Source organism: Oryza brachyantha, chromosome 8 (assembly GCF_000231095.2).
Source record: "Oryza brachyantha chromosome 8, ObraRS2, whole genome shotgun sequence".
NCBI classification, from domain to species: Eukaryota; Viridiplantae; Streptophyta; class Magnoliopsida; order Poales; family Poaceae; genus Oryza; species Oryza brachyantha.
Window position 1 is genome coordinate 2,519,138 of NC_023170.2, and position 21,976 is coordinate 2,541,113.

Genomic DNA, 21,976 nt, shown 5'->3' on the forward strand with positions numbered 1-21,976 from the left:
ATTGTTATTAAGCATAGGGTTAGAGAAGCATGCATCATCATAATGCAACCAAGCTTAGGGTTCCCCATCACCTTAAGAGGGGCCCCATGGCCCACACACATCACATTACAATGGGCCAGTGTAGTGAGACACTTGAGCTACTGCTACTGCCAAGTCCACTGTACTACCACTGCTACATTTTGTATACACCTGCATGAGCCCCAAGGCCAGATGGCCTTGTTCCAACACTCATCTGAAGATCTGATCCTTCCATCCTGACCATTCATTCATTCATTCATTCATTGGCAGAATGCCCTAGTGAGTTCTACTAGTTGTGAGTAAGTAGCACTAGTACAGTAGGGTTTGCCATTCAATTCACTTGATCAGTTCATCCCCTTGTTACCAGAATCTTGATGGGTCATTGTGTCCTCATTTCCTGCCTTTACAGCAGCCATGCTATATGTTTGTACATGACAAAAATGTACTGTGTGGTGCTATGCTATAGCTGAGTTAGGTAGGCTAGATTGGCATAGTGAAAGGTACAGAGAGCAAGAGAACAAGCTAGCAACGGTCCTGTCCTCCTGCAGGCAAGCTTAATACAGCTTCTTGTGCCACTGCCTGCCCAGCTCACCATTGGATACATTCTTCAGACATGCCTGAATACAGACACACACACAGGATGGCTCAACGCGGCGAAAGGTCAGGGAAAACGCCCATGCTACCAAACCCTATGCCTTGAGAAACCATCGGAATCGGATTCTCTCGTCTCGTCGTTTCCAATTCTGCAGAGAGTTCTGAATATGGACAGTACAGTGCAGTGCAATGCTGATTAGTCAGTGAGTGATTGTTGCTGCTAGATGGTATAGCATGGTTTTTATATGCAAGTCAGAGGAGGAGGAAGAGGAAGAAGAAGAAACTGCATTGATCATCCAGTGAGTGAGGCAGTGATTGTTCTTCTGTGGGATCTTGGCATGAATTCAGAAAAAAAAGGGGGGGAATTGAATGCAATCACATGGCTTAGTACAGAATTATGAGTAGTTGGGCTTCCGGTATGCAACTGTGCAAACACACATAAATGATAAATGGGTGATCGTTTCTGAATTTGCACGCATAAATGAGAGGTCCATGATCTCAGGTTGGTACTGGTCCCCTGTGAATGCTAGTAGCTAATACCGAATGCCAGTCCATTACAGTGGTTTCCAAGGTCCTATGTGATGTGAAGGTTTCAAAATTTGAGTTGATGTTCCAAAATTTTCGTCGAAAATTTACTCAAAATTTAATTTCCAAATTTAAAATAAACAATTTTTTTCGTATAAAACTATGTTCGATACTACCATGTATTCCACTAGCGGAAAAGGCCCAAATATGGCCTGTTACAACCGGCCCGTGTCGTGTGCACACGCGTGGGCCGTATATGGGCCTTATAAGGCCGAAGCCCCATCCTCCTCTTTCTACCCCGGAGGACTCGCTCCGCCCCCGTCGGCGGCGCTCCTCCTCCGGCGAACGGCCGGCCCCGCGCGCCAGATCCTCCTCCGCCACCGCCCGCTCGTCCCCGCCGCCGCGTCCTCCACCCGGCCCTTCTCCCTCTTCTACTCCCGCGGCGACGGCTCCCGGTTAGTGTACCCTTGGTTCTCCCTTTTTCTGGTCGGGATGGCGTGGGAGGGGGAAATGACGGTGGGTGGCGCTGCAGCCCGCCGGTGAACTTGGGGGGGGGGGGTGAGCATGGTGTCAGAGACGGACGTGTTCGTGGTGGAGCGCTTCGGCAAGTACCTACCACCAGCCGCTCGACGCCGGGCTCCACCTGCTCGTGCCCTTCATCGACAGCATCGCCTACATCCACTCGCTCAGGCAGGAGGTCCTATCCGTCCCCGACCAGTGCGCCATCACCAAGGATAACGTTCGCGTCCATACAAGCGGCATCCTCTTCGTCAAGGTATACCTCGCACATCGCCGCCTTGCGCCGACGTTACTGCTTCGCCGCAATTTCGGTTGCTGGTGGTAGTGTAGATGCGATGCGTTGTGGTGCGATGGTTTTGCGCCGGTGATCGAGCTTGTAACTGCGCTTCTGTGGCCTGAGATATGGTTAGGATTTCTTGATTTAGATGGTCAGGTTTGGTGCTCTAGCTGAATGAAGGATGATTATTATGTATTGCAGGGTTTTTCAGCATGGATTCTCTCTTCACTGTTGTAGGACGTTCTAGGAGATGTTAATGCTTGCTGCATTTCATTTTTGGAATGAATATTTCGTTGCTGGTAGTATATGCAATATGTTGTGGTGTGATGCGGGGTTTACTTCTTCTGGGCAATCTTGATTGCTGGTAGTAGATGCAATTCTGTGGTGCGAGGGTTTTGTGCTTGTGATCGAACTTGGAACTGCGCTATTTGTGGCCTGGGTTATGCTTATGATTTCTGAATTTACAATTTAGATGGTAAGGTATGGTGCACTAGCTGACTGAAGGATAATAGCGGTTATTATATATTGCAAAGTTTTTCAGGGCGGAGTCTCTCTTCCCTGTTGTAGGATATGCTAATGCTTTCTGTATTATTAGGGATGGGGAAAATGTGTGGAAATGCTACCTTGCAAATTTCATTTTTAGAATGCATATTTTGCTCACATTTGTAGCTTTTAATCAGAGTTCAGTGTTTCAGTTGAATTTGATAGATGCTGTTGCAGATCCTAGTTTGGTTGTTTAGGGATATATATGTGTGGGAAAATACATTATGATGAGTTATCGTGAGGCTGTTTCTATAAAGTGCTAGCTATACCTTTTCTGGTGGCTATGAACTTTGCAGATTGTTGATCCCTATCTTGCCTCGTATGTCATAGGCAATCCAATCTCCGCAGTCATTCAACTTGCCCTGACAACTGCAAGAAGTGAGCAGGAAAAGGTTACCTTCAACAAGGCTATTGATGAGAGGAACACACTAAATGAGCAAATTGTGGTATGGCATCTTGTTCGCATTATAAGTTATCTGTTCTTCTTACCATACCATGACATTTATTGTGGATAACAGTGCATATGTGTTTAGAACTTAAAAAAAGCATGCAATGGCTATCTCTCTCCAAGTATCCTATATTATGTGATGCCTCAAGTAGATGGAAAAAGAATAATAATCGTACAGATTCTCTTTCAGTATCTTATATATGGTGTGTGTTGCATGATTGTTTTGGCTTGTCTGTACTCTGCCTCATGCCTTTCATCGCCTTTCATCATATTTCTAAGTTTTATCTTTTATGCAGTGCTTTTGATGTATTTTCTGCATTTGTCTGACAGAGGTCCATGAACGAGACTATAACTGATTGGGGACTGAAGTGTTCTCGCTATAAGATCAGTATGTTTTCTTTTTGCTACTGAACTGTTGAGCTAAAATTATTTCCTGTAATACATCTGATGTTTAACGATTGACTATGCAGAGTGTATATCTCATCCACATGGTGTTAATGTGGCTATGGAGATGCTATCGAAAGCAGAAGGAAACTACGTGCCCAAATGCTTGAATTAGAAGGTGATGAATGCACACTTTCTTCTTTTAAGTTTCTAACTGATTTGCCTTAGCATGATTGAAAGGTCATTATTGGATTATCGTACGTGGAAGATGAATTTTTGGCTGACTCATTCCATTTGATCTGGCAGGAACTAATGTTGGAGGCGGCATACGGATCTCGGTTTTAGATATCGTTTGTTGGGCTGCCTTAGTCTATATTCACTTGCAGAGAATGAAAACAGTCAAATTTATAGCCCTAGTTACCTGATAGATCACATTGAACATGTATCCCTACAGGGAATTTAACAGTGTTACCTCTCTATGTATATGCATCGCAATGGCGTTTATGACAGGGAAGTTAACTATTTGCTACTCTTACTGCATGCCATCCTTCAAAAGTTCAAATGCTGCTTTTACATTTATCCCTACAGATGTGCCATCGGAGATACTGTGTTCCTTTTAACTATATGCTTCAAGGTGTTTCTTATAACATCGGCCAGTAGATTATTTGAGGTTGTAGCATCTTATATGTTCAGTGTTCCATTTATTCTGCCATCATCTTATAGTGCTTGCTGAGCTTCTATGTCCCTCATTGTAACTGGCATGTATTTGTTCAGCTTTCATATATCCTTCTCTTTTCAAGTGCTTATCTTCAGCATTGCATCTCTTGTTTGTTCTATTACTGCACCATCCTCTTGTCTACTTATGGAGATGGGATCACTGCACTAGACTATATTTTTTGTTTTGGTTACTGCGAAACATCTTGTTTTGCATTTCTCTTTCGCTGTTGGGAATTAAAGGATTATCTACACGCATCAATGCCAGTACAATTTTCTGTAATGAATGCCTAGTGAGGTTGAAGCAATTCTTGGAAAGTTGGAGCAACTGCTCGGGGAATCAGATTGGTTTCTGAACTGTGAGGCCATGAGGACTAAAGGCAGCACAGATGTATCATGATGATAGCATGCTTTTTATTCTGTGTAGGTCATGAGAAGAAGGTGCCCTGATCAGTGTTAGTGCCAACACATTCCTTAGCGTAGAATTATGAGTAGTTTGGCTTCAGGCATGCAGCCGTGTGTGCAAACATGCATAAATGGGTGATCGTTTCTGAATCTGCACGCACGATTGAGAGGTCCATGATTTTAGGTCCAAGATTGCAAGCCATATTACTCCATTCTTTCATGCAATTCATAGTGATGCTATCTTTCCAGGCTACTTTTTAGCAGCTTGCAAACATAGTGATTTTCTTAGGAAAAATCTTTTTTTTTTGGGGTTCATATCTCAATTTGCCTGCAGACTCTCTGTTCCCCCTGTCCACTGCAAACCGTCAATTCAACTGAAAGCCCATACCAAAAATCAAACGATGCTCCAAACATTCTGTTCACTTTGGTCCACATCCAACTTTGCAGCCCACTTCAATCCCAAGGGCCAAGGCAACTTTGGATAAAAGCAAGCCCTCTGTAACCCAAATTCACCATTTTGTTGATAAATAACATGCACATGAAAAATAATTTATAAATAAAACTTTTATATACATGTTCTTAGCAATATAAAAGCAAAAGCTGAAAAATAAATTGTGATAGAAAAAACCCCTCCAAAAATAACTTTAAATTTAATGTTGAAATTTCAAAGTTTAGCTTATAAGAATAAACAAAAGAGAAAAGACAAGATTGTTTATCTCAGCATGATGACCAAATATCTGTTTGTTCTATGCACAATAGCAATATGTATTTACCAATCATTGCACATCAAAATTCTATTACAACTAATTGCTTTTTGTATGCTCAGTTCTCTTCTGCAAATTGCAAGAACTGGCATGCCCGAATATACAGAATGTTCATCGGATGAAGGAGGTGTTGCTTTCTGAGAAGGAAGAGTTTGAGCTCTATGCATGAGAGCTACCTATTCAAATTGGCATATTTTGGAGATCATTTACAAAATTTAATCAACCAAGCTGAAAGGTAAGTTAATAGTTATCCGATTTGAATATACACATATATTCGTTTTGTTGTCATGTAATTGTTTCTCTATCGTCGTACAGATCAAGAGAAAAAGACAGCCCTAAGATAAAGATAAACTTCAGTATTGTTCTAATTTTTTTCTTTTTGTATTATGTGGAATAGGAAAGATCTAGACATATATACAAAAGTGAACATGCTGATGCCAAGGTTTCTAAAACCGCGATCCTAATTAGAATCGAAATTTCTAAGTTGGCTCGCAATAATAGAACCGTAAACATAAAATATTAAAACCGTATATTTTACCTAAATATAGAATCATATAACCAAGCTACTCATTTAGAATCGTAGTAAAATCGTATGACATAATCGAGATTTTGAAAACTACTCCGTACGCAGGTGCCACGCATAAATTAGGGCAATGAATTATGTAGGTTGATAAAGAAATGCACTATGACGGGCCAAGATGGTATTTCAGTTTATAACATTGGTTTTTCCAGATAATAAGTTTATAACATTGTGGGAGTACATGTTGGATGATTATCTTAACGGCGTACTTTCAACTGTTCATCATCAATTTTCGGGATGCATCTGCCGGTAAGCAGTTTGTTAAGCAGAAAAATTCATGCAGAGCTACAATAATTGAGCCCAAAACTTTAACTTGCTCCATTCGGAGGAAAATAAATGATTTGGATTTCTAATAATTAATTCCTATAAGTGTCATTCATTTTATATGAATGAATGAAGTACATACTAATAAAAGAAAAGTTTCCTTTCCTACAAGTTTAGATAAAAAAATATAGAAAAATTTACATCCACTAAAACCTCATAGAAAATTTTACATCCACTAAAACCTCATAGAAAATTTCTATAGATATTGATGTGCCCATACATTCCATTTTTCCTACTCCAATGCAAAAAAATTCGTCCAAATCAAATAAGCCATAATTTTGGATCTTCGAACAGAATCCTGGCATCAAAATTGGTTGCCCAGAATGTGAAATCACTTAATGGAATTTAACAGTGCTACCTCCTCCGTTTTAATTTAAGATTTTTTTAGTCTGGTTTAGATTCCTTCATTAATGAATATATTTAATTTATATATATATAGTTGTGAAACAGAGGAAGGTCGTGTTCAGTAAAGGGTTAGTTATCCAGCAGAAAACATAGTAATAGTTAATACATGATTAATTAATTATTAATTATAAAAAATAAAATAGATTAATATGATTTTTTAAAGTAACTTTTCTATAGAAAATTTTATAAAAAATACACCGTTTAACCGTTTAGAAAATGTACGTGCCAAAAACAAGAAAATCTGAGTTAATAGGGGGCGACGAACACGGCCAAAGTACTCTATATACTCCTATGAGATGTTAATTTCTGGCTCCACTCCCACCAGTTAAAACCAAGACGACACGCAAAAATAAACTTCTGAATCTCTCCATTTCCTTCATTCAAGTGTGTATGAGATAGAAATCAGAAGGCCAATAACAGTTTTCCCCTCCAAAAATTAGCTAGAACTGTACCCCAGTACTATATGAAGCAAAAAATGTGAATTTCTGTGCTATAAAGATAAATTGCTAACAAAATATCTTCTAAAAAATGGCTAGGAGCTCTAGCTTACATAACCCAAGTCACCCTAGGATGTGAAACAAATGGTGGAAGGTTAAATTCCTCATCACCACCTGGTCATTTGCTTATTTGCGAATTAATCCAATTAATTGACAAGAAGAGAGGGGAAAAAAGAAAGCAAACTCTAATATATAGCAACAATCTACGGCTGGACACCTCATAATTGACCAATCTACACTTTGGAGGCTTCTATAATTTATTAAATAAATACCCACAATAACTATAAGCTGATGCTAAACACAAGCATGGGTTTTGCAAACAAAAATCTAATTGGAAGAAAACACAAAAACAATGAGAAAAATTCCAGACAAGCAACTGAAAAGGAGAAGCATCTCTATCTTGTTATGGTTGTTTTGCTAAGAGAATCCAGGTCTGGTTTCTACAGAATTAAACGGGTCAGATATATCGGAACCACTCTTTTTCCTATACACGAGCACATAAGAGATTGGCATTACTGCGCATCTCCGCATGAACCACAGCAGCAGCACTTGAAGCAGCTCCTGCAGTTGCAGGAGAAGCTAGTTGGGCACTTGAAGCAGCTCTTGCAGCTGCAGGAGAAGCAGGTTGGGCACTTGAAGCAGCTCTTCAAGCTGCAGGAGAAGCAGGTTGGGCACCTGAAGCAGCTCTTCAAGCTGCAGGAGAAGCAGGTTGAGCACTTGAATAGACGGCATGAGAAGAAACTCTTCAGACCGCTGCAGCAGCTGCAGCTGAAATTGCAGCTGGGGCAACTCGGTTTGCGGACTCGGATACGGCAGCAGCAGTTGGTGGTGAAGGTGGTAGTTGTCCCAGTGTGCACCCGGTGGGCCTTCTTCGCGGGTTGCAGGGACTGCCGAATCTTCTTGAGCCTCATCTTTGTTGTGATATTTTCCATTTCGCGGATGAACTTGGAGAGGTGGCGGATGAAGTCGGGATATAGCTCCAGATTGCAATGACCTCCTCCTTTGATCCATAGTGGATCATAGGGCTCCCTTGCCAATTTCCACAGCTCTTTACCATGCGACCAGTTCACAACATCATCATCAGTTCCCTGAAAACATCAGTCAAGTACACATGAAGTTGATGTTCAGGAAATTCAGACATCAACAATGGTGAGGGAAAGAATACACAAAATACTTCGGTAGATAAAATAAGTGGCTACAACAGGTTAAAGATGTATGCCGTTGACCTCAATTTAGCCACAGAACAAGATTTCTGGCCCGTCATCTTATACTGTGGCTTTTACTTCAAAAAAAAATCTTATTCTGTGGCTTTATTTATTAAAAGAGGCAATCAGGATTTATATTGACAGCTGATATTGGTATAACTCAAAGATGTTATATGCTTATATACCAAGACTGCAGTGAACAAATTTAATAAAATTTGACAAAATAGGATCTATTTTCAACATAAGCTATTCTAAAATCCTCATTTTACTTGTCTTCAACACAACAGATTCGTTTGGTTAGGAAGCTGCTGTTGCGTTGGACAGAATTATTACTTCTGCCAACATGGGAGCACCTCAGTTTTAAAAGAATCAGCCAAAGTTGTTTTTGTCACTGCAGAAAAGATATATAGGTTTTGAGCTAATTGCTATGAAGTCATTGCGTAATTATTTAGGCCTATGCAAGTTCTGATCAGAAAAAGATCTAGTCTTTTGGGCCTCATCCAATGGTCTCTGTACCAGCACAGCCATCTTACATGGCTACACCTTTCTTTAGTTTCAATCAAGCCCAGAATAATGTTAGTCAAACCAAAGAAGGCTGAATAGCAGGCTGAAGCGAATCAAATAAGTTATTACAGTAATACCACATGCAATTAACGTGCACAGCATGGCACTACAAGAATTAGTGACACCTCCCAGCTCCTCATATCTGCAGCATGTTCTACTGTACAGTGTACATCGCCCATTTTAATACTCTATGATTTATTACTTTTTGCAGAGGGTTCTGTTCTATTAATTTCTATTCCTATCCAATGCATTAGCCTATGACTGCAGTTGTAAACTAGTTAAAGAATTTGTCAATATTTCTAAAACAGAAAGCATCAAGGTGTATTTCTTTTGGTCTTTACCTTTAATTTGTATATAGGAATACCTAAATATGCATGGTACTTTTCTAACCTAACATAACAGCTTTTTGTAAGGTCATGAGCTAGCTTGTTAGGACTTGAATACATGATCACCTGTTACTAAGGGAACTAGTTTACATATTTGATTATTTCTCCAAGAACTGTAACTAAGTAGCAAGGATAATAACAGCACCACCAAAGGATGGACAATCAATTATTACAAAAAGATTTTAAAAATTCAGAAGATGCAGATTGATTTGAATGTATAACAAATTATCCATGAGAACAGGGAACATAAAGCGAAAAGGCTTGATATATAATCAGTAAGATACTTACATGAATAACAAGCACTGGGGATTTAACCTTCTTGATTTTTTTCACATTCTGCAGAGGAACGTTGATTAGATATTAGTAAAAGGTTACTCCTCAAGGCAACAAAGGTAAAAATAAAAAGAATCTATTCGAAATATTACTTTGTAAATGTCAAAGCAGAAAGTAAAGTTCACATGGCAAACAACACGGAGGCCTGACAGTATGGCACTATGAAGAACCACACCACGCAATCTTGGTAAACGGGAAGCTAAATGCAATGTTGGCCCACTGCCAACAGATTGCCCATACAAGATAAGGTCTTCCTGGCTAATTCCATACTCCGTTTCTAAGCACTGGTAGACTGCCTCAATGTCTGCATATGTATTCTCTTCGCTTGGCTGCACTTCAAATAATAAACATAAGATTGGCTCCTCAAAATGCATTTCTTCAGAAATAAATTAGGAATAATTCATAAAACAGTGAGGGGGGCAGTAGTTCAAAGTTAACGTGTCATCTCATTTAGCTCAAAAGAAAATATACCATCCAAGTAGCCATTAACATCCTATAGGCAAAAAGAAATTTCAAACACAACATGCATAACATGCCTAGTCTTCTATGCGGGAATTCTCTATGTAGTGAATGCAGGTTTCTCAAAATTGATGACTGCAAGAATCAAGATAAACTAACATTCACTTATTGAAACTTCATGAATGAATCAACAATTAAATGACAATAAACAACTCCACTTAAATAGAGAATATGTACATATGGTCCATATGTAGATTTGACAATTGATATCCAGTGCCTAATATACTCTAAAAAGGTAGCACACGAATATCTTATGGACTGGTATTTCTACAGCATGCATGGCTATAAACAAAAGTTATAAAGATATTCTAATATGTTAAAATAACATGGTGATGATTGCTGTCTTGGAGAAACTTTTTAAGATGAACTGGCCATGCTATGCCTGAAATGTACCAGTCAGGTATGGGTCAGACTCTCTTCTGATATAGATACATGCAGCATGTTCTTGAAAAGTGAAATTAAACCACGGTTGTCGAGGTATCTAGCATGTATAGATCCCTTCAGGTTGATTAGTGCAACTTGCTAATTAGGCTGCTATGTTAGTAATTATGCCTGCATTAATCCAGGGACGCTACTAAATTTTACAGCTGGCCAAACTTGAAACAACTCAACTGTAGCCTGTACATGGTATGATTTAACATAGTTCACACATGATAAATAAGTTACCTTGCCAGTAGATGCTCCATACCCAGAGTAGTCGTATCTGCATACATAATTAGAGAGTAAATTACACCAGCATGCTTCGCATATTTTACCTCCAGAGTATTGAAATCAAATGAAAGGGGGACTGAAATGCTTCGTGAAATAATGGCAGAAACACTTGTAACATAATATTCAATATGCTCTCAGCTTAGAACAGTGATATGCAATAATTTTGAACAGTTAGAAATACTTCAGGACTGACAGAACATGATAATCAATTATCAAACCTTAAAGAGTTCCCACAAAATACACCTAGTGAGAAAAAAAATTCACAAGAATTCTCCCCTGCCCCCACATACCCCCCCACCACTCCAATTATTTATCTGCTTTCAATCGTCTCATGCTTAACAAAACCGATCCATGCACACTACTTCTCCTCACAAATTTCACCGGAGCAAATTCTTCGCTTGCGCGCAAAGCACATGATCTCCCGCTCCTATAACACATAGAGTTCCAACAAGGAATGCATTGCTGCACTATAATTTCCTAAACAGTTAAACAAACAAGCATAGCATTTGATATGACTAAAAGAATACGGGAAAAGGGCAACAAAAAGGAGATGCTACTAAGTATCCTAGAGATGACCAAGAAGCAGCATAATGCACCACTAACCCCATCAGATTGACCTTGAGATTGACCTTGAGCTGCACAAAGAGGTCGTAGAGCTGGCCGAGGTCGGCGGCGTTGCCGTGCGAGTAGAGCACGGTGAGGCGCGCGGCGGGGTCCCTCAGGAAGAAGGCCACCACCTTGCTCCCCCTCCTGGTGTCGACGCGCAGCACGTCCATGGCGCCGTCGCGCGGGACGTTGGAGGCGACGAGGCGGCCGGCGGCCTCGTCCTTCCGGACGGCGTAGGTCGCCGGGTCCGGCGGGAAGAAGGCGAACCTCGCCGCGAGACTGGACACCGAGCACCCCGACAGCATCGGCGGCAGCGCTCAGTCATCGACAGGCGGCGGCTGCTGCTGCTCGTCGGAGGGAAACCTCCCCGGCCCCCCTCCTCCCACCACCACCAAAAACAATCCTTTACCACCGATTCAAAACAAACGATCAAAAACGGATCGAAAAAATTCCCTGGGTTTCGCTGGATCACAAATGATCAATTTTTTTGCGAAACAAAAGGCGGCGCCTTTCCGCTGCTCTCGAACCAAATCGATTCGATTTCGAAGAACAGCGAGATCAAAATTTCCCACGAGAGAAACAAAAAAAAAAAACACAGCTTCCCCTTCCTCTCTCTCTCTCTCCCCCAAAGCGATTCCAAGATGATCCAAAACCAAAAGACAAAAAAAATCAAGAACAAACCCCAATCATCAAGAACCGAAAGAGAACCAACTCCTCAAGAACCGAGCCGCCTGTCCTCCTGGGAGGTTTTGGGAGGGTTTAGCGAAGTGTCAACATGACAGGAGGAGCAGAGAACCCGCAGCAATGGCTGCACCTGCGCATTGCACAGCTAGACTCTAGAGCTCTCTGCCCCTCGGCCACGCACGCTCCTCCTCCTCCTCCTGCCGCTGGTCACTGCCATTTATTACTCATAAGAGAGAGAGAGAGAGAGAGAGAGAGAGAGAGAGAGAGAGGTGGCTGCTGCTGCTGCCGTGGTGCGTGGCGTGAGAGAGCGTGCAGCAAAGCGAGCGAGCGGTGGTGTTGCGCGCGTGTAGTGCAGTGCAGGCGCAGCGGCTGGCGATGACGATGCAGATGAAGCTGAAACAGGGCAGCAGAAAGCGCAGGGGATCCCCCGCCTTTGCAAAAGGATGTGGTCTTCACAGGTTTCTTTTTCGCAACAAATTTCTTTGGTTTTGTTCGGCTGATTGGAATCCTGCTGGATCCTGACCACGCTTACATTTCTTCCATTTTTAATATTTTTTAAAAGTACATTTCACCGTGGTTTCTATTAATATTATATATATTTCATGTCACGGTATGGCATTTCCGTGCTCTATGCATATACAAAATATATTCATTAATAAGTTAAAATAATTTATAAAATAAAATAAATGTAGTAGTATTTTATTATTAGAGTTATTGGTATATTATTATCTTAGCGAGCTCTGTTACCGTATGAGTGCTAATTGAATGTTGTAGATCAAACACGAAGAGAAGTGTTAAACCATGCTTGGACCTGGAGTTCAACTTTATCATAAGTTATATGCTTTATTGTTGCTGCTATATTATTCATTTTGTTAGTATCTTTTAAGTGCACTTAGACCAGTAGATGTGGAAGGAAATTAAAGAGCATATAAAGTGATGACGTTTCTTTGATTCTTATGGTTTCACCAATTATAATGGTACACACATTCTCTATTTTTCACAGTGTCATCTATTTTGTAAAACTTATGGTCGAGAACATATATAGGTTGATAATTAATGCTTTTATGCGGAATCTTCTAGCACTATTTAGGAGTTAATTGGATGTTAGAATTTTGACGATGGAAAATCGGCTATTTCATGTGACAAGTGATAGGACAACCCTTATGTGGTAGATCTTAACATAGATGCAAGCCTCTATCTTTTTTAGACTAGCATATAATTTATTATTATGGCATTTTCTCCTTTTTTTCCCCTCAATTAGCTCTTCCATGGCACTGTTTCTTTTATGGTCTTTTGGTATTTGTTTGCTTGGAAATGCAACAATTTATTGTGACACAAAAGTCTATTAAGTAAGAAACAAGAAAGAGCAACTGGAAGGGACAAAAGACAAAACCTTATTTGTACCTACTCCCTTGCTACTAGCACATCTGTCTGGATCACCACCTAACCCAAAAATTACATGTGCTCTCTCAAAAGGGGAATTTTATGTTAACTTAAGCTGGTGTTCATAAATTGCTTTTGGAACAAAGACAAGCACCTCCTGCTAAATCAAGGATAATCATCACACATCACTTCTGAGAGAGATGAACAGATTATGGTGTAGTAGGCAAGAAAACTAGGCTGTCTGTCTGTCCTTCTCTATATACCAAGGAGGAGAAAGCTACAAGCATCCCTTTCAGAAGTTGACAAACCCTTCTCCTTTCTTGGATTTGTTCTCATCTCTCCAACTTCAACATGTTTTTTGAGGGATTCTTGGCTTTCTCCCATGATTCTAGCTGTGCATGTACTCTTTTATGGTCTAGTAAGTTTCTAGCCTCTCCCATCCACGCTGCTATGGACAATTTGGATGTTGCTTTGGCACTTTGTACTTTCTGTTTGAGATGTTTTTGATGTAAAACAATTAAAAATTAGTTTGTAAAAGAAAGAAAGAAAGTTTAAAATGCCTTCTAAAGTTATTGAGCACATGTTAATGCGCTTGTGGCATAGTGGTTGAAGTCCCCTTTTGAGCGAACTTGGGTTTCGTAAATGATCGAGTATTTTCTTTTTAAGTCACTAAATGAATTTTTTTAAAAAAAAATCGTTCGCACCTCAATGGTTTTGAAGTCGAAAGCTCACTCGACAAATTTGAAAGCTGAGGGAATGAAATGCCATCCCCAATTTGCGAGTTTTCTAGTTAGAATAAAATCTCAATATAGAAATTATTCTTATATCTGAAAGTTCATCAAAACAAGCAAACCATTTTTAAAGCTGAAAATATTTCATAGGAGAAAAAATATCCACTTGTGTATTTGTGGTTTCTAGCAAAACAGAAACTAACCAAAACTGTCCAGATCACAAGAATTTCTCTCCACATCCAACTCCACAACTTGCACAGAATCAATATATAATAATTCAACCTAATGAAAAAGAGTTGTTGTCAAATAATTAACCAAAGACACAAGTAATAGCTGTCATCAAATTTATGTCACTCCCTCCTAATTGTGGTTTATCAATATCTTTCTATTGCAAGGTTGTGTGCTTACTACAAAGATACAAAGAAAGTACACCCTACAAAGCTGTCTTGTTTCAGTAGGGAGATTCTGTGAACACACACTCTCTCTCTCTCTCAGCAGGGGATTCTGTGCCATTATTAAGGACACACACGGGCACATCAAATTGTTACCTCCTTGTACTTCCCCCTGAACACCAAAATCAAAGAAATTGGGCCATGTCTACATTCACCATTCATTCATTCATTCATTCATTTGTTCATCATTCTAGAGAGAGAGAGAGTTGCAGGGGGTAGGGGACCTGGAAGAAGCTGCAGCCAACAGGGGTAGAGGAAGCACTTGTGTTTGTGTAGGTGGCCAATAAATTTGCAAAACTTATTGCCAACGGCTAAGGTGTTTTTGTAGTTTTCCTCACAAGAAAACAAAGAGCAAGTTGTCAGGTTTATTTATGATGCCAGTTAATCAGTTTCCAAATTGAATAGTACTCCCTCCATATTTTTTTATATGACGCCGTTGACTTTTAGGTCCATGTTTGACCCTTCGTCTTATTCAAAAAAATTATATAATTATTAAATATTTTGTTATAATATGATTTATTATTATAGAAACTTTAATTATGCATTATAATTTTGTATATTTGGATATAAATTTTGAATAAGACGAATGGTCAAACGTGATTCTAAAAATCAACGGTGTCATACATAAAAATACGGAGGGAGTAGAAGATTTCATTTACTACTAGTGGTAATTTACTAGAGAACTAATGGTACTAGCGTTTATGTTTCAGAAAGCAATTTGGTTTCACTCCTCAAGGCTTTGAAAAGCAAGAAAGCTGCCTTTTGTGTTGATTTGAAGCTTTGAACACATAAGAGTCAAAGAGTCAAGGTAGATGATCATTGCACTTCACAGGAAAGCAGGTTCACAGCAAAACTCACTTTCTCACTCAAAACATGTAGTGGCAGATTAATTAGATGCCATTATTCCATTAACCCATTTTCCAACTGTTAAATGGGAAAAGGATGCAGTATATTTGCATGGTTGAACTAGAATCTGAATAAAAAGTAAACTTTTGGGGGGTTAAGAAGAAGAACTACATTGACATGAGTATAGTTGTTTCCACTGTAGAATGATTCCAAAAGCTTAACCTGACCAAATGTGGCAGCTTTTACTTGTACTAGTACTTGTGAATTGTGATATCAGCAGTTACATGGATGGCATGTTTGACTGTTGCAGTCTATCCAATTCAACTTTTACAGCAGCAGGTTGTGGATGTGAAATGTAAAAACAACATTTTCTGCCCTTTTTTCTCATGCTCTGATTCAAATGTTGGTTTAGTACTTTACAGGGCAACACAAATATATAAGTCTTGACACATTATAATATTCTAACTTAGCTAAATATGTTCCAATGTTTAGACCTATGTAACTCATACTAATATGGGTTCCGCTATATTAGAAAAATAGTATTTTTCTCAACTTTTTTCAACATGAGCCAATGAGCCAACCAAATGCTCTAACTAAAATTAATTTTTTAGCCTAAGCACTGGTCGTCCAAACAAGCAACAGGTGGTTAGAATTTCTAGCCTAGCGTCTATGCTCCATTGTATAGTATCTCTTCCTATAGTTTCTCTTTTCTCCATACACCTTCTTGGTAAATACATTGGAGCTGCCTAACATTCCAAACATAACATTAGTGTGTGTTACAGATATTGTAAAAAAAAAAGTACTGTATTACTTCTTGAAAACATACAACATCTGTATCAATCAAACGGATCTCTTAAAAAATTCAGTAGCATTTTCATTTGCTCATCCCAGAACAGTGTCTCTAGCACTTATCTGATCAAAGAGCAGTTCAACTGAAGGACCACCTCAAATCAACTATTGTAGGCTGGCAGAGATTATGCTTCTGTCTGCATTACATATGTGTATTTGTTTAGTGTTTCCAAAGGCCAAAAACAGAGGCTTTTTTTTCTCTGTTCCTTCCTTTTGTGGTTGACACTCTGTCCCCTTTGCATAATTTTGGGATCAAGACAAGCACTTCCCCATCTTGCCTCATGGCACTTCCTCTTCTGTTGAGGTAGTTAAGAATTGTAGTTTTCATGGTTTTAGCCCGGTTTTCCCTTAATTAATAACCAGGCATTGCACGGTTGGGCATCATTATCTCCTTAAAATGAGGCATCTTTTTCTATTCTTAAATGTAACGCCATAAATCACCATGATGTTCCAAAAAGAGTATGTCTAAGACAGTCAGAGCCCATCTTCATAATTATGTGTCTGCATGTTTCACAGGGTGTCATACATATTAAATAGGATGTTACATCAACAAAATTGCTGACTTGACAGAATCATTAAATAAGGATGTTTCATGAGATGAGAGAGGAGTTTCATCCCCATGAAACTTATTTGACTCGGCTACCTAGTTTATAGTCTTGGTAACTATAACATGAAACTATGCATTGAGACTAGTCTTATAAGCTAAAATTTAAATTTTTAACCTTAAATTTAGAGTACATTTGTGAGGATTTATCGTAGTTTATTTTTCAGTCTTGGCTTTTAAATCGCTAAGAATATATATAAAAAATTTTATTCACAAATTATTTTTTATAAAATATGTCATTTTGGTCTTTTCCCTAAATAAGCCAAACAATCACCTCCTTCTTTGGGGCTAATTCACCATTTGCTACCATCTTTCAAAATGTTTGGTTTTTGTCTAGAATAAAATGAAGTGCTGGCACATTTTGCTTCTATGTACTAGCATGAATCAGGGACTAATAAATACTACATCCAATCCTCGAGGCAAGATTTTCTAGCATTGTCCAAATTTATATGGATACTAACGAATTTATACAATATACAAACCATATGTATCAATTAGTTAATAAATTTAGACATAATCAGAAAATCTTACAATATAAAATATAAAAGTAACAAGTCCTAGCGTTGCCATGGGCTCATGTCATGCAAAAGTTCCTCAAGTAAGCTAGTCAAGTGACTGCTGACAAACAAGATCATCCTTCCAAACCCCCATGCATTCAACTCTTGTCTGCATCCCCAAGACTGGCCTAGATTCAACCAACTAACCCCCATTAAATTAGCATGCCCCTTCAATGTGCAGGGCAAGTTAATTTAGTTTCATGGCAGGGGCTGGATAGAGAAACCATATCCTGCTGCATCAAAACGTGAGATTATTCCAACACCTAATGCATGTGGCCACTAGATTAACCCAAGGATTGGATTCTCATTGGGTTAACCACTGCGTGATCTTCCAACGGTTAGCACATCAAGTGATGGCCATTGGACAAAGAGCGACGGTAATAATACTGATTACTGAAACATTTTTTTTACAGTTATTGTGCAAGTTACAGCTACTGGGCGAACACTACCATTATCGGGAACCACACAGGAACGAACCTCTATTATTAACAAGTGGGCCCTTAAAACTTACCAGCATTCTCATTTTTTTCATTTTTCTTATACTTACGGTTAAAAATTAAATTTTAAACCTTAAATTTACAGTTAATTTTGAGGTTTTTTCATCATAGTTTATTTTTAGCACTTGCTTTTAGATAACTAAGAACACATGTATACAAGTTTTATTCATAAATTATTTTTTTTACAAATATATCGTTTGAATTTTTTCCTCCAACCCCGATCAATATGAACCACTCGTCGCAGAGTAATATAGCATTTGGTGTGGGGGTACACGTGTGCAGCCAAATGGCCAACTTGAGGTGCAACCATTTGTTTTTTGGAGATAGGGTTTAAAAGGGATTAGTGCTGATGAGTAGCAGACAAGCATAGGTCCAAATAGTAGCAATTGACCAGACAAAATGGGGAGGCATGATCTGATCATGTGAGATTGAAATGTTTGAATGTTTTGGTTCAGGAGCATGTCGGATTTCAAGTTGATGCATGATGCAACAATGAGGAGGATTTTTTTTTTTTTTGATCAAGAGCTGAATATAAAGAAAATGGAAACTGAAGAATGTTTCTTGTTTGAATCATATCATGAAAAACTGTGAATATTTTTTTTTGGTTTGAATCATGAAAAGTGTGATATAGATTTTGCTGGGTGCATCAAGCTGCGGGGATAGTCAAACTTCAAAGGACTATCCATCGTATATTTGCTTGCTTTTATTAAAAAAAATCAGATCTTATCTAGTGGCAAACTGCCAAACTTGTATTATAAATATTTTTTTACTTAATGCGGCATTGCATCACTGATTTAAGGACGAAGTCTGGCACGTTCAACAGTAGGGACTTATCATAACAATAGAAAACACAAACATGTCATAGGCTTGGCGCTAGTGTCCACCAAATTTGAAACAACAAAATTCAACCGAAATTTGATTAAAAAAAAGTTATACTGCTGGGGGTAGAGATCCAAATGCTCAATCGAAAAGGTGATGAATGAAAATTTTAACTTTTTTTCACTCTTATATACCAGTGACAACAAATTTATCGTCCCCATCTTACAAGTCTTGTGAGGGTGATTAAACTTTTCTCGTAAAGAATGGTAAAAGGTTAAAAACCCTAGTGATTAACCCTGCCCTGCCTACAAAAAGCCCTAGCGTGTGTAGTGACGTGTACGCTGGTTTGTGCACGTGCCAACTGTTTTTCTACATGCTTTAAAAAAAACCCAAAAAAGAAAGAAAGAAAGAAAATAGAGAGAGATTTTGAATTTATCCGATAGCCATCCATCTGGGCCGGGCTTTGTTTCTCAAGTGCAGCACACATTGCAGTACTGAAGTGTGGCCTTACTGGGCCGGGCCACATTGGGCCTTGATGGGCCGATTCGTATTGGGCCTTTCTGGGCCGGGCCTATTTGACGAGCCCACCTAAATCCATCAGAAAAGGGATCGTCTCTCTCCTCCGTCTTCCCGAAATCTCCTCGACCCACCCGTGCAGAGCTTCTCCTCCTCCGCCCCATCGGCCATGGCGACCGCGGCGAGGCGGCTCCTCCCGGCGCTCCGCAACTCCCTATCCGGGTCCGGAGGCGCCGCGCGAGGCGTCTCCACTGAGAGGGCGGTCGGCCCCGCCGCCGCCGCCGTCCTCGGCAGCCACACCGCCAAGTGGATGCAGGTAACCTACCATCCATCCATCCTCGCCGCTCTCCGGCCCTCGGGTTACCATCCGCTGGAGCCGGATCCCTTGGTTTTCGCGATCCTGGTGACCCTCCCCCCCCCCCCACCGCGTGTAGCCCTCCCCGATTCGGTGGGGGGAGGATCTAGTGTTTAGGTTTCCGGCCCCTCGATTCTGCTTGTGACCGCTGTTTAGGCGTGTAGCTCGCGCTGATTAGTTTCACTTTCCGACAATTTACTTTTGGTCAGTCTGGATGCCTAAGACGTCTCGATGGATGAGTTTTTTCTCTTTTTTTTTCCGTAAGTTGTAGTTTTATGCTCCGATAGCTTCTTCTGTTTCTTGTTTAGATCTGAAGCCCGCCCTCAGGTTTGCTAGATGTATTGCTTGTATGAATGTATGCAAAGCATGTTGTGAATGGATGCATGGAGTTTAGGGTGGATGGTATGATTTTCAGGCTCTGGAATTATTGTCACCATAACATTGCAGACAGATAAGGGTCTATGGGTTCACTTTCATATATGTCTGGAAGATGAATATCTGCATCATGTTGCACTGCCTGAATTCCTTTGGTGGGTGCTGGCACCATTAGATTACTTGAGGAGTCTTGTTAAGCGTTAATGATGGGCAAATGCAGCAAAAATGAATACTGATTAATGACAGCATCTTCAAATGTTCCGTGTTACCTGTGAGCATGTCAACATAGGTTTATTAGCACTGCTTGTGACTCAGGTGTGGAACTAATGTTGTTGTTGGATGCTGTCCTCCCCTAAAGGAAGGTACTTTGTACTATACGTCTGCAGACTCAAGTCACTGGACTGTCCTTGAATTAATGTGTTAGCCTCATCTGTAATATGACTTATTCTCTTGTATGTAAGAAAAACAGTTATCGTGATGAAATGTGTGTGCCTTACTAGATAGTGGTTGTACCATTAGCTGAGGCATGGCCTTATCGGTCTGTTCTCACAAGACGTGCATAGCATGATTTTGTAACAAAGTAACTTATGTTCAGTTTGCAAATTACACATTCCCCCTTATGATGTTTTAATGTTGTGCTACACACCCTTTTGGTTTGTGTTAAGATTTCCATCAATGGTTAAGTGAAACTGGTGTCCGGTTGCAGGAAGGCACTTAAGAGTTATTATTGAATTGTACTTCCTGTTGCATTTTAATAATTTTAATGTCACAGGATCACTGCTCGATCCACATAGAATTTGCTTGAACTTATGTGTTGATGGGTTGGTATCTTGGTCCATCCCAGCCCATCCAAGAAAGGCCTAAATGATGAATATCCATATCCGATTGAGTTATGCTTTCAGTAAACTAGGAACAGCAAACCAATAATAGACAATGAGCCACCAGTTTAATTGAGTAAAGCATAGTGTTCTGAAAGACGCTAGTCAGACTAGGCAGCTGCCTAGAGGCCCTAGACAGACTAAATGGTGCTTAGGTGACTCGTTGCTTTTTAAAAATACTGTTAAAGACCTATGTTTGTTGTTGCGCTGAGTAAGAATCTAGAAATCATATGCAACACAGTGATTCCCAATTCCCATATTTTCAAAATTATTAGGATTTGCATATTACCAGGTTCAGACCATGATAAAGCTTAGGAGATTGGTATGCAATATTCACACCTTAACGCTTGTCGAATCATGAGCTCATTTTCTAAACTATTTTCATTCATTTACTTTACTCATTTACAGGACACAAGCAAGAAGTCCCCAATGGAGTTGATCAATGCAGTGCCTCCAATCAAGGTTGAAGGACGAATTGCAGCTTGTGATGGGCGTAAGGATAAAGGTGAGCCTTGCAATCTAACCATATCTATATATTCTTGTATTAGTGCTTTGGCTGTCTTGCTTCTTGCAAACTATACATATCACTAGCTTACTGCATCTTCTGCAAACTGACCTGTTTATATTTTTGCTACAGGTCATGAAACTGCTTCACTTGGCCATCCCATCGAGTATATCTGCCTTGACCTGGACCAGCCTGCTGTATGCAAGTACTGTGGCCTTCGTTTTGTTCAAGATCACCATCACTGAGTGGACAAGATCCCGTCCTTTACCACACTGAAATTTGGAGTTAATGTGTATTTGGTTTTAAATGTTCTGTCAGCGTGTCATGCATTCTGCCTGTTGGCAAGATGATGATATCTTTGACGATCATCCTACTTTGAATAACATAATAATGCCGCATTTATAACAGTGGACTTATTTTTCTGTAGACGGCATTTGTTGCATTTTCTGGGTCTGCAATTTATGCATCAAATGGCCTGCACAACGAATGCAAAACCTAAGATCAAAATTGAATCAATTGCCAAAAAAACAAAATGCTACAGGATTTCCAGTTTTGCCTGGCCCAAATGATTTATGGCCTCGTTTGGCATTTATGTGGAAAAGGC

The 21,976-nt window shown here is 39.7% G+C and overlaps 2 protein-coding genes and 1 pseudogene across 2 annotated transcripts; 2 read left to right on the forward strand and 1 right to left on the reverse strand.

Annotated features, from left to right (window-relative positions):
* The first annotated feature begins 1,683 nt into the window (after nt 1–1,683).
* On the forward strand, nt 1,684–5,360 carry LOC102720728 (annotated as a pseudogene).
* A 1,852-nt stretch (nt 5,361–7,212) lies between these two features.
* LOC102720897 (alpha/beta hydrolase domain-containing protein 17C) lies at nt 7,213–12,207 on the reverse strand. The gene is made up of 5 exons (XM_015840289.2): nt 11,319–12,207; nt 10,671–10,707; nt 9,578–9,814; nt 9,441–9,488; nt 7,213–8,085 (listed from the first exon to the last, which is right to left on the reverse strand). Exons 1-5 carry the CDS (start codon nt 11,624–11,626, stop codon nt 7,510–7,512), a joined length of 1,206 nt encoding a protein of 401 aa, XP_015695775.1. The 5' UTR covers nt 11,627–12,207; the 3' UTR covers nt 7,213–7,509.
* A 7,151-nt stretch (nt 12,208–19,358) lies between these two features.
* LOC102721184 (NADH dehydrogenase [ubiquinone] iron-sulfur protein 6, mitochondrial) lies at nt 19,359–21,798 on the forward strand. The gene is made up of 3 exons (XM_006659089.1): nt 19,359–19,575; nt 21,276–21,372; nt 21,505–21,798. Exons 1-3 carry the CDS (start codon nt 19,429–19,431, stop codon nt 21,615–21,617), a joined length of 357 nt encoding a protein of 118 aa, XP_006659152.1. The 5' UTR covers nt 19,359–19,428; the 3' UTR covers nt 21,618–21,798.
* Nucleotides 21,799–21,976: the final 178 nt, after the last annotated feature.